The sequence below is a fragment of the Muscardinus avellanarius genome, assembly GCF_963383645.1.
Source record: "Muscardinus avellanarius genome assembly, chromosome: 18".
In the NCBI taxonomy this organism is placed as follows: Eukaryota; Metazoa; Chordata; class Mammalia; order Rodentia; family Gliridae; genus Muscardinus; species Muscardinus avellanarius.
This window is the reverse complement of record NC_137804.1, coordinates 13,436,439-13,451,276: the sequence shown is the minus strand read 5'-3', so window position 1 is coordinate 13,451,276 and position 14,838 is coordinate 13,436,439. Positions and strand designations below refer to the sequence as shown.

Sequence of the window (14,838 nt, the reverse complement as noted above, 5' to 3'; positions counted from 1 at the left end):
CCACTGTAGAACAGAAAACCTTTTCCCCAACAGAATAAATAGTTGAATAGTAGGAACCATGTACCTCACTTCCAAGAGGCCATTTCATCAATATATGGTCTCCAGGGTGCTCATAACGAACTTCAGATATCACTTCAAAACACTCAGTGGTCATGCTTAACAGCATGGTGTACAACATTGTTACAGAGTTACACGACACACACATTATATATAGAGATATATGTCTATATCTATATATAATTCCTCTTGGTTTAATTCTATAACGAAGTTTCAGCATCCATGTATTTCTTTGATGGTTCATCTTCAAAATTTATTGTCACACTCACAGGTTTTTCAGGGCTATTTAAAACAAAGAATGAGAAAAATGATTTTTTAAAATAGCAAATACTAGATTCCGAATATGGCCAATAATGCACATCACCTTTGGAGACAATTATTAACAGTACAAACTTCTGACTTCCTGTCATAACCTTACTTCTCTTTTTGTTTGGTATCAGTAAGCTTAACTGGGAAAGTATACACTGAGAATTCTTGGTATAACTGACTTTTATTTCACAAAAGTCCATTAATATATAAATCAAATAATTTCCTCCAAAAGGTAACACAGGACGAAACTTCTATTCCCTAATACAAAACTGACATACCTAGATTTTTTTTTTTTTTTTTTTTTTTTTGCAGTACTGGGGATGGAACCCAGCAGCATTCTACCTCCAAGCTACACCCCCAGCCCTACGTTTTATTCTTTACTTTGAATCAGGATTACACTAGGTTGTGGACGGCCTCACTAAGTAGCTGAGGCTGGCTGCAAACCTCGATCCTCCTGTCTCAGCCTCCCCAAAAATGGGATTACAAGCATGCACCACCGCACCTGGCTGATAATACCTAGATTTTTAAGTTATGATCAAACACACCGATTCCATGTACAGGATCTGATAGATCTAATCTGCATAACTGGATTCCGCACTTCCCCTGCCCCACGTACAGAAGCAGCATGCTGTGATTAGCTGCCTCCTCCAAAATGAGGGAAGCCCTCTCCAACACCCTTCTGCTAAATGACAGCCACGGTCTCTGCTTTCTTCTCATGAAGAGAGGGACAACACAAATGACAGGCAGTACCTATAGATGACTATGAGGTCTCTTTGTTCATCAAATATAAAACCTGGGCCGAGAGTACTGACAGGGCATGAAAAATAAGTAACAGCTGCTGAGAATGTTCCAACATTAAGAATTTAACTTTAAAACAGACGAAAGAAATTTTAAAAAGAGACAGCTGAGCTTAGAAAACGAGAGCTTGAGAAATGATTATAGAAAAGCATGATGTAGAAATTAAATTAAAAAGGTTCTATGAGAGGATAGGAAAAGAATGAGAGAGCCGGGCACGGTGGCGCACGCTCGTCGTCCCAGCATCGGCCGAGACAGGAGGATCCCAGTTCGAGGCCAGCCTCAGCTACTTAGTGCGGCCCTTTCCAACTCAGTGAGACCCTGTTTCAAGATAAAGAATAAAAAATAGGACTGAGGGTGTGGCTTGGAGGTAGAATGTCCCTGGGTTCCATCCCCAGTACCAAAAAAGAAAGAAAATGAATGAGAGGAGGCTAATCACTTACTCATCACAAGGCAAAGGTCGAATGGGAAAAAGACAGGAAATAAACAGATACCGCTATATGGCTGTCTGCTGGGACACCCGAGTAGAGTAATCCAATGTCCAACAGGGCATGTGACCCAGGGGAATTTACCCCCAAGGAAAATACCCCCAAGGGAATTTTCTGAACAGGAATGAGTACCACTTAGGACAATGCTTTGTTTCAGGGGCCTGAGGATTAAAGTTCTAATGATTATCAAAATAGAATTCCTGAGGCCTCAGGTCTTGATGTGTAAGCAAAAAAAGAAACATGTTGTATATATAACAAGAAAGGTCAGGAAGGAGTTGTGGTAGTTTCGATTATAAAATCTAATAATAATATCAATGAATTTAATTTCCTCCAAATATCTTCAGAAAAAAATGTTGAACTTACCTGAAGAAAAATAAACTAAAGCAAAACAAAACCAAACCTGAATTTTTCCCTTTTTTTTTTTTTTTTTTTGTGGTACTGGGGATGGAACCCAAGGGCATTCAGCCCCCGAGTTATACCCCTAGCCATATTTTATTCTTTATTTTGAAAAAAATATGTCATTAAGTTGCTGAGGGCTTAAGTAGCTGAGGCTAGCCTCGAATTCAGGGACCCTCCTGTATCAGCTTCCCAAGTACTGGGATTAAAAGCGTGCACCACCACATCTGGCTTGTATTTTTCTTTTGTTCCACTGGAAAGCATTTTTGAGGTGGTATATAATTATACTTTAATCCCTGTAATTATCTTTATTTTTTATCTTCTATATAGTTATTCTATACTGTGCTATAGAATTTATTTTTATTATAAAACAGTTCAAATTCTTCTTTGAAATATAAAACTGTAAATTAAAAAGTATAAACATAATCATTACCTACGTCCGACTATGGTTACAGGAAAATGATGGGTGAAAGGAAGAAGGAAGGAAGGGTGAGAGAAAGGAGCTGGCTTTGCCGTGTTAGGATACAGGCCAGGAAAGTGAAGGCCTGGGCGCCGCTCCTCCTGCGCGGCCATCGGCGCACGCGGGACAGGACACGGCGGCCAGGGAAGCGGAAGCGGAAGCGGAAGCGGAAGCGGAAGCGGCATAGCTACCTCGCGTCGGCTCGCGCACTCTCCGTGTTCATGGCAAGGGCTTTCCACTGGGCGGTTTTGGCCATTTCATCTGATATGTTAACAACTGAGGGGTCAACACTGAGGAACAAGCACACTTTCTGGTTAGTAGTCAGTAGTGTGAAAGCATTAAATCACTTACATTATCCTCATGGTTAATTTGCTGTCGTCAACTTACAAATGAGAACACCCTGCCATGCGCGCACATCAAGGTCTGGCAAGATACCAGAAACTCGGGATGTGTTAGGAAGGCTGCACGGAGGGGAGCACCACATCTCTGACACAAACCAGGAGTACAGGGAACTAAACTAGCAAGGTCTGCGGGTGGAATGTTGCTTCAGAGCCGGCTTTGGGGCTCCCCTCTGCTCCAGCAGTAATGCCCTCTGACCATCTTATCTATAAGCATATAATGAGATAACTTGAAAGAATAGATGCATATGCTTGTAGATGTGAAAATATAGCACCCATTCAATTAGAAAACTCTTAAGAAGTGCTTGCTGGTGCACACCTGGAAGCCCAGTACATGTGAGACTGAGAAAGGAGGATGGCAGGTTTGAGGCCAGCCTCAGCAAGAAAGGGAGTTGGACATGGTGGCTTACTGCTGTAATCCCAGGATCTGGGAGGCTAAGACGGGAGGATCACAGACTTGCGGCCAGCCTTAGCAATTAAGCGAGGCCCTCCACAACTCAGTGAGACTCTGTTTCAAAATAAAAATAAAATAGGGCTGGGGGTGCAGCTCAGAGGCAAATGCCCATGGGTTCAATCCTTAGGATGAAAGGCGGGGGTGGGGGGGAGGGAACAAGGGTGTAGCTTAGACATAAACACTCCTGGGGGTCACTCCCCACATACCATGTGCACATACACACAAAAAAAATTTTCTTGTTTTTCAAAGCCTTCAAAAATCATTAAAAAAAAAAAATGCTGGGAAAGGAAAAAGCAACTCTCTGCCATTGAAAACCAAGCCCTGAAAGTATTTCAATAACAAAACCAGCTTTACACATATCACTGCTGGCTGGCCTTCAAAGTGTTATCAAATGAAGAGCGTGTCCACTTATAAATTATAACGGTCACATGTGGTCACTGTATACTCCTATGAAATACTGCAAAAATGAATTCAAGCCCTCAAATCTAGTTATGATGATAAGTAAATAATTAGGGACTAAGGTCAGGCAGTCACTAAGTAATATGAATAAACTTTTAGAAATAGTAGATTTGCGGGCATTTTCCCTTTACGCAAAGAAAAATGTTTTGTGCAAACAAGCTATAAGCCTATGTGCTAACTTAGATCATGTTAAATTAACAACGTGATGGCAGCTCAGTTATCCATACTTAATAGCAGTGGTCCTTGCAGAGTGCTGGTGAGCTCACCTCAAAGCAGAGCGCTGCTCCAACCTCAGGACGGCAGAGTCTCTAGGAAAGGCTGCCGTCCCACCCACCAGTCACTCGTGTAGGACACAGACCTTAAATGCCAAGTTCACAATGGCGGAACCACAGCTGCAGGTCTGGCATACACCGAGGGGACATATTCACGTGGTTGCCAACCTCAAACCAGGAAGCGAGAACTTCCTGAGGAAGGTGCTAGCTTCGAAACGGTGTCCCCGAAGGGAGAACTTCACCGAGAGTCAAGATGAACACCTTTCTGAATACAGTGTATGTTTTACATGGGAAAACATTGCCTGTGTGATATATTTTCTCATTTTATAGGACTTTGTTTGCCAAATATTTTTGTTACCTAATTTGAGCTCTGTAGCAATTAATGCAAAACTATTTAAGACGTAAAAATCTGGCAAACAGGTTAGGCATTTCTTGGCATTCTCCACGTTCAAATTTTAAGCAAAGCAGCATTAATCATGACTCAGGCCGGGCGTGGTGGCGCACGCTTGTAATCCCCGCGCTTGGGAGGCGGAGACAGGAGGATCGCGCAGGTTCGAAGCCAGCCGCGCTGGCGTAAGAGACCCTGTTTCAAAAATATAAAATAGGTCTGGGAGTGTAGCCCGGAAGGAGGGCTTCCAGGAACCCCAGTACCACCAAAAAAAAAAAAAAAAAAAAAAAAAAAAAAATCATGACTCAGATCACTGAAGGTAGAGACAAAAGGGGACATTCAGACACCCACTCTTTTTTTGTCAAAGATCAGACGATAGCCAGATGTGGTGCCATGCTTGTAATCCCATTACTTGGGAGGTTGACACAGGAGGATCCGGGTTCGCAGACAGCCTCAGCTATTTAGTGAGGCCCTTTGCAATTCAGTGAGACCCTGTTTCAAAGTAAAGTAGAATGCCCATCCTCGGTACCACATAATATATATATGAAGGCAGGCATGGTGGCTATAATCCCAGTATTTGGGAGGCTGAGCCAAGAAGATCACAGATTCAAGGCCTTCAGCAACTTAGTGAGACCCTATTTCAAAATAAAAAATAAATTAGGGCTAGGTTACACCTCAGAGGTAGAATACCCCTGGAGTCACTCTGCAGTATCACACACACAAAAAAAAAAAAAAAAAAAGAAAAAGAAAAAGAAAAAAAGGATAGTCTTTAAACTGCAAAGTTTGCATTTCTCAACCTCTGTACCTTTAGTTCTTAAGACTTAAATCTTTAAATATAGGTGATAAGATTACAGAGGATCAATTATATACAAAACGTTTTAATGATTTTCCCACAGTGCGAGCCCGTGCCATCAATGGTCAAGCAAGATGTCTGAAAACTAGGAGCGCTACAGGGCCTCTGGATGGTACACACGGACCCCAGCCCTAATGAAGGGAAGAAAGAGAAAAGCACCGCTACTGAGAGCAGGAAATACTCTGAAACTTGTGTGCTGCTTTTAAACTTTAGTGAGGCGGACGGGACGACAAAAGCCAATCCTGCTGGCTTGGTGTGCGTTCAGGTAAGGCTCTGGCCAAGTCCAGCTTTCTTTTCATTTCTACTTATGGTGGGGAGAGAACCCTTCCCTTTTCTATTTATTTATTTATTTATTTATTTATTTATTTATTTATTTATTGCAGTACTGAGGATTAGACCTATAGGCATTTTACCTCCGAGTTATACCCCCAGCCCTATTTTTTATTCTTTATTTTGAAACAAGGTTTCACTAAGTTGCTGAAGCTGGCTTCGAACCTATGATCCTCCTGTCTCAGCCTCCCAAGTACTGGGATTACAAACCTGCATCACCTCATCCAGCTGAGATTCTCTTTTCAAAAACTGCATCAATCTCCCCCTTAGTAGATGACAGATGCAAATTTTAGTAACTTCTTAAAAACAAATTGTTGTTGTTGTTATTATTATTATTATTATTATTATTTATTTTTTTTTTTTTTGGTGGTACTGGGGATGGAAGCCTTCTATCTCTGGGATATATTCCCAGACCTATTTTCATATATATATATATATATATATATATATATATATATATATATATATATATATATATATATATATATATATATATATATATTAGAAACAGGGTCTCTTAAGCTAGCGAGGCTGGCTTTGAACCTGCCAGATCCTCCTGTCTCCGCCTCCCAAGTGCAGGGATTACAAGCGTGCGCCACCATTATTTTAAAGAAGCATTACATGGCTTGGTCAGAATTCTATCTCACCTGTATTTCAGGGCCTTGACTGGAATTTGCAGGAGACTTCCCCCTTCAAATGGAAGGTGCACAGCATCGTCTTCATCCTGAAGCATTCGTTCTGCTTCCTTTAGGACACACAGAAGAGATCACTACTTCTCCCAGAGTATTTCCAGGAGGGTCGGTTACCACAGAACAGAGAAAGACTTGGAAATCCAACTGACCCTATTACTTAAATCCATCTTCCAAAACTAAACATTTCACTTTACCATAACAAACACATACTTGTAGCACAAAATGAAAATGACCTCTTGTAAAGATTAATTTTAAATGGTACAACTTCCATTTCTCAAAGGGAACCACTAATACTGTTTGATAATAAATAGAACTACATAAATCTGCATATGCATTATTATACAAGTATATAAAAAGACAGATAAGCTCTGGTGAAATTTCATGCCCCTCATCACAGTATATCAGGAGCCAATGCTCGCGTGTATAGCAGGGCTTCTGAACCTCAGCGATACTGGCACTGAGGACCGAAGAATTCTTTGTAGCAGGAGCAAGTCCTGCACGTACTCAATACTGTGCAGCCTCCTAGGTTACTACTCTTTAGCTAGCAGCAGCAGCCCCTCAAGTTATGACATTCAAACGCATTTCAAACTGAAAAATGTCACCCAGAGGGGGTCACCTCAGGTTCAGGACCACCTGGCCAGCAGACATGGGCTCAGGGTATGACGTGTTAATAATGGGGTGGAGGGCAGGAGAGGGTCAACGAGCACAAACCCTCTTCTTCCTTACTTCCTCTTCATAGAAATCCCATTCTTTGGGGATGGCAATGAATCCCGATTTTTAAAATAAAACAACCCCTACATCAAATTTCCCAGCACCCCTTGCAACTCGGGGGGGATGTGGGGTACAAAGCAGAGCCTACTGGGTATGTCTGGACAGGTCAAAGTTCACTGGCCCTCTGTCCATCCTTCCCTCTGTGGCCTCTAATGCTAACTGCACAGCCGGAGGGGAGCAGCCACTTTGACCCAAGAGGTGAGCTGGGTGAAAACAACATGCTGAGGACAAGGGGAAAGGAGATGGAGCCCCTGATTATTTGGGAAGTCAGAACACTCTTGTCAACAGCTTTCAAGAATACTCCTATATAGGAGGATATATATTCTTGGCTTTAAAATCCACTTCTACTTTTATTTTCTTTACTGAGTCTTATTTTCTTACAGGAAGTAAAAAGTAGGCAATAGGACCTAACTATTTCACAAATCAAATACATCCAATTTGAAAAAACTCAGCAAAAGCTGATACATGCTTATATATATAACTTTAGAAAACTCTTTAACTTAAAAAAACTGGAAGCCATGCGTGGTGGTGCACGCTTGTAATCCCAGTGCTTGGAAGGTTAAGACAGAAGGATCACAGTCCGCGGGCAGTCTCAGCTACTTTAGTGAGGCCCTTAGCAACTCAGTGAGACCCTGTTTCAAAATAAATTTAAAAAAAATTGGGCAGGGGGTGTAGCTCGGAGGTCAAATGCCTCTGGGATCCATCCCCTGAACGAGATGGGGGGGGGGGATTGAAGCCTCATTCTAATCAATATTTTAAATAATATCCTAGTTATAATTTCTGTTGAAAAGTAAACATAAAAGCAATTAAATAAGAGTATGACATTTAAAAATGCTTATCTTTCTTATCTTCGATTTTCAAACAATATTCTGAATAGGAAAGTTGAGCAATGTACTACAATCAACAAAATCATTTATGCTACATAGTCATTGTGTGTGTGTGTGTGTGTGTGTGTGTGTGTGTGTGTATGGTGTATATTTTGTTTGTTTGTGGTTTTTTTTTTTGGCGGAAGCCAGGGGCATTCTACCTCTGACCTACATCCCCAGCCCATTTTTAAAATTCTTTATCTTGTTTTTTTTTTTTTTGGTGGTATGGGGGATGGAACCCAGGGGCCTTCTGCCTCTGAGCTACACTCTCAGACCTATTTTATATTTTATTTGGAAGCAAGTTCTCACTAAGTTGCAAAGCGCCTCACTAAGTAGCTGAGGCTGTCCACAGACGTGACCGTCCCGGCTCAGCCTCCTGCATGCTGGGATCTCAAGAGTGCAACACCACACCCGGCTTTTTTATATGTTTCAACATTGCTAACAGTTCTAACTCTTCTGTTGCTAAGTGCACATGACATATAATTTTTTAAAGTATTACTGTGTCAGAGCTACAAATGGGCGAGATGGTGAAGTGGGCAGGACACGGGGTTTGGGGCAGTTATCTAGCTTCTGCCTCAGTTCCCCTATTTATGAAATGGGGATAATGACAGCAAGTACACCTTCTAGGGTTCTTGTGAGGATTAGACAAGCTGACACCAGGAAGGTGGTAGTGCGCACTCCATCGTACCAAACATTACGCGAGGGAGGGGACGGGCCAAGTCTACAGTCCTTGGCGTTTTACCTCTTTCTCTTTTTTCTTCTTGTCATCTTCTTTCTTCTTCTTGCTCTCTGGCATGAGATCATCAAGCCAGCTGAGTTCTCTCTTGGTGAAGCACAGGTCCATGAGCTTGCGCACGAACACCAACGCGAGAACCTTCCGGTGGGGGGGAAATAGTAACTGACGTGTAATAAAAATTATACCACTTAAAGAGGAAGGAAGCATTTGTTAAGTCTTGTAAATAATGGGAAAATCCTTACGTATTTTGCTTAAAATATTTCATTATCTTATTACAAAGGAACTGAGTCATCTATTTCTGTCTACTTCAAAAAAAAAGAAAGCTACAAAGGAGGAAAAAAGAAAATGACATTTTTAACCTTCTCCTGAATAAATTCCTAGTACTCTGCACAAAACTTTATAAAGCAGGTTAAACATAACATCATAAAATTTAAAAAGATTATTTTATGGCTTAATATTACATACAATGTATAAGTAGTGTGTGTGTGTATGTGTGTATAGACATAGATATACATATCTTAAGCAGCGCATTAGCGTACTTACAAATAGGACCAGGTTTTATTTATCAATCACACGGGAATGAGAACATTTTCATGGATTGGTCACTGAATTTTCTCTTTCTGTATTTTTCTGTTGTTTTTTATAATTTTTTATGATTTTTTTTTGTGTGGTACTGAGGGGTGGAACCCAGGGGCTTTCTATCTCCAGGCTACGCCCCCAGCCCTATTTTGTGATTTATTTGGAAATAGGGTCTCACTAAGTAGCTGAGGCTGGCTTCAAACCTGCACGATCCTCCTGTCTCAGCCTCCCAAGCGCTGGGATTACAAGCGTGCACCACCATGCCCAGCTTTTATGAATTCTTAAGAGGTCCTTCATAGCGGGGATAGAAATCCTGTTTCGTGTTACAAGTATTTTCTCTTAGTTCACAATATGATTTTACTGCATGTAACACCTTTTGGCATACAAGAAGCCCTTAGTTATATGGTCAAATATTTATCTTTTATACTTGAATTTCCTTCTCTTCTTGGAAAAGTTACCCCCAATTTCTGGATTATAATAAACACTCTTCTAAACTTCCTATGACTTTATCGTATCAGTTATATTCTGAAATCTTTCTTTACTTCTCTCTGAGGATGGTGTCAGATAGGGAGTACGAACTGTTTACTTCCAATATATAGTTAACTCTTCCAACAGTAAATTTTCCCAAAGTAACAAAATGCCAACTTAGTTGAAATAATCTGATCACGGTGCTGAAGTGACAGAAATGTCACATATCAGACGTATGTCTGGACTCATTAGTCTATTTGTCTGATCTCTTTGTTAACTGCTCTGTCCATTCATACTGTCCTGCCCATACCGAACTGACAGCAATTTCTATTTATTATTTTTATTTATTTATTTATTTATTTATTTATTTATTTATTTAGCGGATCTGGGGATGGAACCCAGGGGAATTCGACCTCCGAGCTACACTTCCTGCCCTATTTTTTATTCTTGATTTTGAAACTGGGTCTCACTGAGTTGCAGAGGGCCTCACTAAGTAGCTGAGGTTGTCCTCGAACCGTGATCCTCAGGTCTCAGCCTCCTGAATGCTGGGATAACAAGCGTGCACCACCACATCTGGCTTCTGATAGCAATTTTTATTTTTTTTTTTTTTGTGGTACTGGGGTTCCTGGAAGCCCTTCTACCTCTGGGCTATACTTCCAGACCTATTTTAATATTTTTATTTGGAAACAGGGTCTCTTAAGCCAGCACGGCTGGCTTCGAACCTGCGTGATCCTCCTGTCTCCACCTCCCAAGAGTGGGGATTACAAGCGTGCGCCACCACGCCTGGCTGATAGCAATTTTTGAATACTGGGTTGTCTGAACTGTATGGTGTTAGCACAGAACAGTCTAGTAGATGGCAAAGCCCCACCCCACTCCTTAATTGCTGTCTTTTTGTTGTTGCTTTTCTTTTTTGGGATACTGGGAAGTGAACCCGGGATCATTGTACCTCTAAGCTACACAACCAGACTTTTTTTTATTTTGTTGTTTTAATATGCTTTTATTGGTATATTACAGTTTTATCTCAATGTAAATCATATTGCCAGGGCTATTTTTTATTTTGAAACAAAAAGAGCTGCTGTGACCTTGCTATGTTCCTGAGGCTGGCCTTCAACCTGCAATCCTCCTGTCTCAGCCTACTAAGTACTGGGATTACAGGCGTCTACCACCACACTCAGCTTTTGTTATCTTAGTTATAATCATCTGAATAAAATGTTATTTTCTGGTATTCATCATGTCCATATTTTAATGAATATAAATATATACAGTAAAATAGAAAAATAGCATGTGTACAGTTTGATGCTTCTGACAAGTTGTATGTATATGACCTACAAACAAGAAACTGAACATTTTTCCACCCATAGTGTTGAGTATGGCATTTAGTTTTCTCTACAAGATTTAAACGACTCAGTTCAACCCCTAACCCCACCCCCCCACACTGATTTAATCACAATATGTTACTCTAAGAAGTACTGCTAAATTTATTTGCTAATATTCTGACATATCTGCAGTTATATCAATAAATAGATTTTTTGTACAACCTAATTGGCTTTGGTATTACAATCTTGCTTGTGTTTCATGAGAAAATTACAAAAATTTCATCTTTTCCTTTTATCGAGAATAAATCACGAAGTATTTTCAGTGTATGTTCTCTAACAGTAAGCTGCTAATCAACCTGCGCCCAGTGCTCTGCTGCGGGCCGCCTCAGCCACTCGCCCAGGCTCCGCTGTGCACCTGGGCTGAACGCCGGGCTCACCTCTCCTGGGGTCAATTCTGAGGCAGCAGCTCTAATATGGAAAGAAGCAATCTGTTTCCTCCAGGTCAGGGGTGGTAAGCCACAGCTACTCGGGTAAATCTAGCCTCCCACTTATTTTTGTAGAGCCCATGAGCTAATAATGGTTTTATACATGATACCTGGAATTAACCTGCTAATAAAGGTGTTTAAATTTTTTTCAGTGCAGCATGATAAACTCAAATGTTAGTTAACACTACCACTGAGCTATACCCATAAGCCCTGAAAATAAAAAATATTGATCTTGATCTTCAAATAAGTAAAATGTTATCCCAAATTTTAAATAAAAGTAGAATCCCATTGTTCTCATTGATAGTCTTATATTAAAAATAAAACTATACGATTATTTCTTTACTCTAATGAAGAAAAAATTGGGAAGTTTTTTCACTTATATAAAGTAACTACATAATACTCTCATAACCTAGGTTTATTATCAGCCCTTTAGAGAAAAATTTGTTGATTCCTATGCTAGATGTTCAAAACTATTACTATAAAGGCATGCAGTATTTAAGTCTGATTTAGTCTCTTCCATATCTGTGGCATTTCAATTTAAGTCTTCTTGAAACAATAAAGGCAGATACAGCTTCCTCTGACTAAAATTCAACTATGTTCAACGTTTTAGACAACTCAGCTTTCTATTCAGGGTTTAATTTTTAAATACTTAAGTTGTATTAATGGTTTATTATGTGTAATTTAATTGTGATCAGGAAATATTATCTAAATAATTTTATAGTTTTAATTTTTTTAACTTTATGTGACCATGTAAATAACCAGTTTTTATATCATACCTACAAAAGAACAAAAATTCTCTTTGCAAAATGCGATGTCCTGTGATAATATAATGAATCACATTGCCTTATGAAGGTCATCTGTAATGTTTATAACTTTCTAACTTCCACATTTGTCAATTTCTAAAACATTTATATAATGAAGTATTCCATTAGTGAACCTTTCTGTGGAGCTGGGATGTAGCTTAGTGGTAGTGTGTGAGGCTCCAGGTCTGATGCCAGGTTCACAAGCCCAACAGAGGGCATGTGTCGGGCATGGTGGTGCACGCCTGTATTTCTAGCTACACGGGAGGCTCTGTCTGAAGAATCAGGACTTCAGTACAGCACAGGTAACTTGACAAGACCCCGTCTCAGAGCGAGAGCGAGCGCGAGAACTTTGTTGTTTTGACTGCTTTGCTTTTTACATGTCGATTACATCTGTTCCACAAAAAGGTCCTAAGTTCTAACATTGTTTAAAAAGTCAACCCTAGCTTTACTGTGTAAGGGCTACAAAATTAAAGAAAAAAGCAAATTTAAAAATTGGCAAGCAGGGCGTGGTGGCGCATGTTTATAATCCCAGCATTTGGGAGGATGAGAGAGGAGGATCTCAGTTCGAGGACAGCCTCAGCTACTACTTAGTGATGGCCTTTGCAACTCAGATATACCCTGTTTCAAAAATAAAAGAATAAAAAATAGGGCTGGGGGTGTAGCTCAGAGGTAGAATGCCCCTGGGTTCCATCAAGTACCAATAAATAAATAAATAAATAAATAAATAGGCAAGAAAATTCAGATTGGAAAACAACCAGTTTATAGCTAGGAACAGTTAATCCACATTTCTAAACATGCAAGATGTTTTAAATTCCTTTTGTGAAAGTCAATTATAAATTTTAAAAGAATTATTGTGAAAACAGATAATCATGTTACTTACTAGTGATAAGCAAGTCTGAAAACACTTACCATCATGGGGAACACGACTGCGGCGGCTGAAGCCTTGATCACCCACAGGAGGACGAGACAGGTCAGCTGAACGACCGTGAAGATGTGGACCTTCCAGAGCGGCACGTAGCGCAGGTAGATGAGGTCAGGCTGGTGCTTCGCCGGCATCCCAAACAACTTGATCCGGTCAAAAAACTAGGCAAGGAATGGAGGCGGAGGAGTTTAACAAAGTATCACTCTCCTCTGTTTAAGAAAATAACCCACACTGCATTTTAGGGTCTTCTGTGCTAAATTTACACCAATTATATAGTATAGGAGATTGTTTCAGCAGACTGTATGTGTGGGGGATTGATCAAGGCATCTACAAGAAGATTTAAGAAAAAGGTTTTAAATCAATTCATCCTTTAGAATTAAATATTTGTGTCATTTAATCTCTTTTGTGTGTGTGCTAGGGGCTGAACCCAGGGGCATCCTATCTCCAAGCTACACCCCCAGCCCTATTTTATTTCATATTTGGGGGCAGGGTCTCGCTAAGTTGCTAAAGCCGGCCTCGAACCTGCAATCTCCCTTCTCAGTCCCCAAGTAATGAGATTACAGGCTAATGCCAGGCTTCATTTAATCTCTTTAACCTTGTTTTCTAACATGTGCAATTAAAGAATAACATCTGAAAGGCTTCTAAGGTGCTTTCCAAGTATAAACCACCAAGTCTATGAAATCGACTTACAGTAACAATTACAAATTCTCCACTCACTGAAAAGGCAACTATGAGCAAACTAGAAGTAAGACCAGCCCTATTCACCTCACAAACTGTTATTAAAAAAAAAAAAAAAAAAAAAAAAAAAAGCGTGAGTGAGATGTGAGAGCCTATCTTGACCCAGGGGAACTGGATCCCGGGCCAAGTTTAAAAGAGCAAAGCCGCCGCCTGAGAGCCCCACCAGATGCGGCACCGGCGGGCAGCGTCAGACACCTGCTTTCCCTGAAGGGGGCCTGGGTAGGGCTCACTGTGCGGATCCACGAACACTCATACAAATCTTAGTGTGTTAGCAGGCTGTTGTCCAGGAAGTACCACAAGAGAAAACAGTCGTGAAAAGCCCGATCCCGGCCTGGGCCGCAAGGCTGACTGACCTAAGAACCTCCGGCTGTGCCTCTGCTTCTGAGTCTCAGCCACAAAATCCCAGCTTCTTCCTCTTTCCCAACTCTTTGGAGGACCACAGAAGACAACTTATACGGAAGGTCTTAAAAATCATAGGGTGCCACACACATGGCAGACATTACCATTTTCACAGGCAACTCACCTCTACCTTTTCTTCCTAAGGGCTCCAAGAGCTGTCCTACGTCTCAGGAACAGTACCTTCTCCCATTCCAACCCTTTTGGTCTTCCCTCTCACTACACCAGTCTTTCCTATGAGTTACAGGGCCTCTCACTGGCATGAATTATAGATGGGTGAGGATCGTGCAGCTCATGAGCTCATTCTTTGGGGGGGGGGGACTGTAATAAGCAATTATGATTTGGCAAATCTGGATCAGGCTAGTTAGAAAACTAACCTGCCCTCAAAAATTTAGAGCTGAGGATAA

At 40.8% G+C, this 14,838-nt stretch overlaps 1 protein-coding gene across 14 annotated transcripts in view; it reads right to left on the bottom strand.

The window, feature by feature from the left end:
• Nucleotides 1–257: 257 nt before the first annotated feature.
• SLC4A7 (solute carrier family 4 member 7) overlaps nucleotides 258–14,838 on the bottom strand; it is a gene marked incomplete at both ends in the record, with an annotated part of 104,111 nt that continues 89,530 nt past the window's right edge. For 8 of the 14 annotated variants that reach the window (XM_080715931.1, XM_080715937.1, XM_080715944.1 and 5 more), the window contains 5 exons: nucleotides 258–339; nucleotides 2,697–2,795; nucleotides 6,307–6,404; nucleotides 8,731–8,862; nucleotides 13,285–13,458. In XM_080715931.1, the coding sequence (XP_080572057.1) occupies nucleotides 258–339; nucleotides 2,697–2,795; nucleotides 6,307–6,404; nucleotides 8,731–8,862; nucleotides 13,285–13,458 (585 nt within the window). The remainder of the gene's footprint in view (nucleotides 340–2,696; nucleotides 2,796–6,306; nucleotides 6,405–8,730; nucleotides 8,863–13,284; nucleotides 13,459–14,838) is intronic. The other 6 variants (XM_080715940.1, XM_080715935.1, XM_080715942.1 and 3 more) reach the window with 1 other exon arrangement.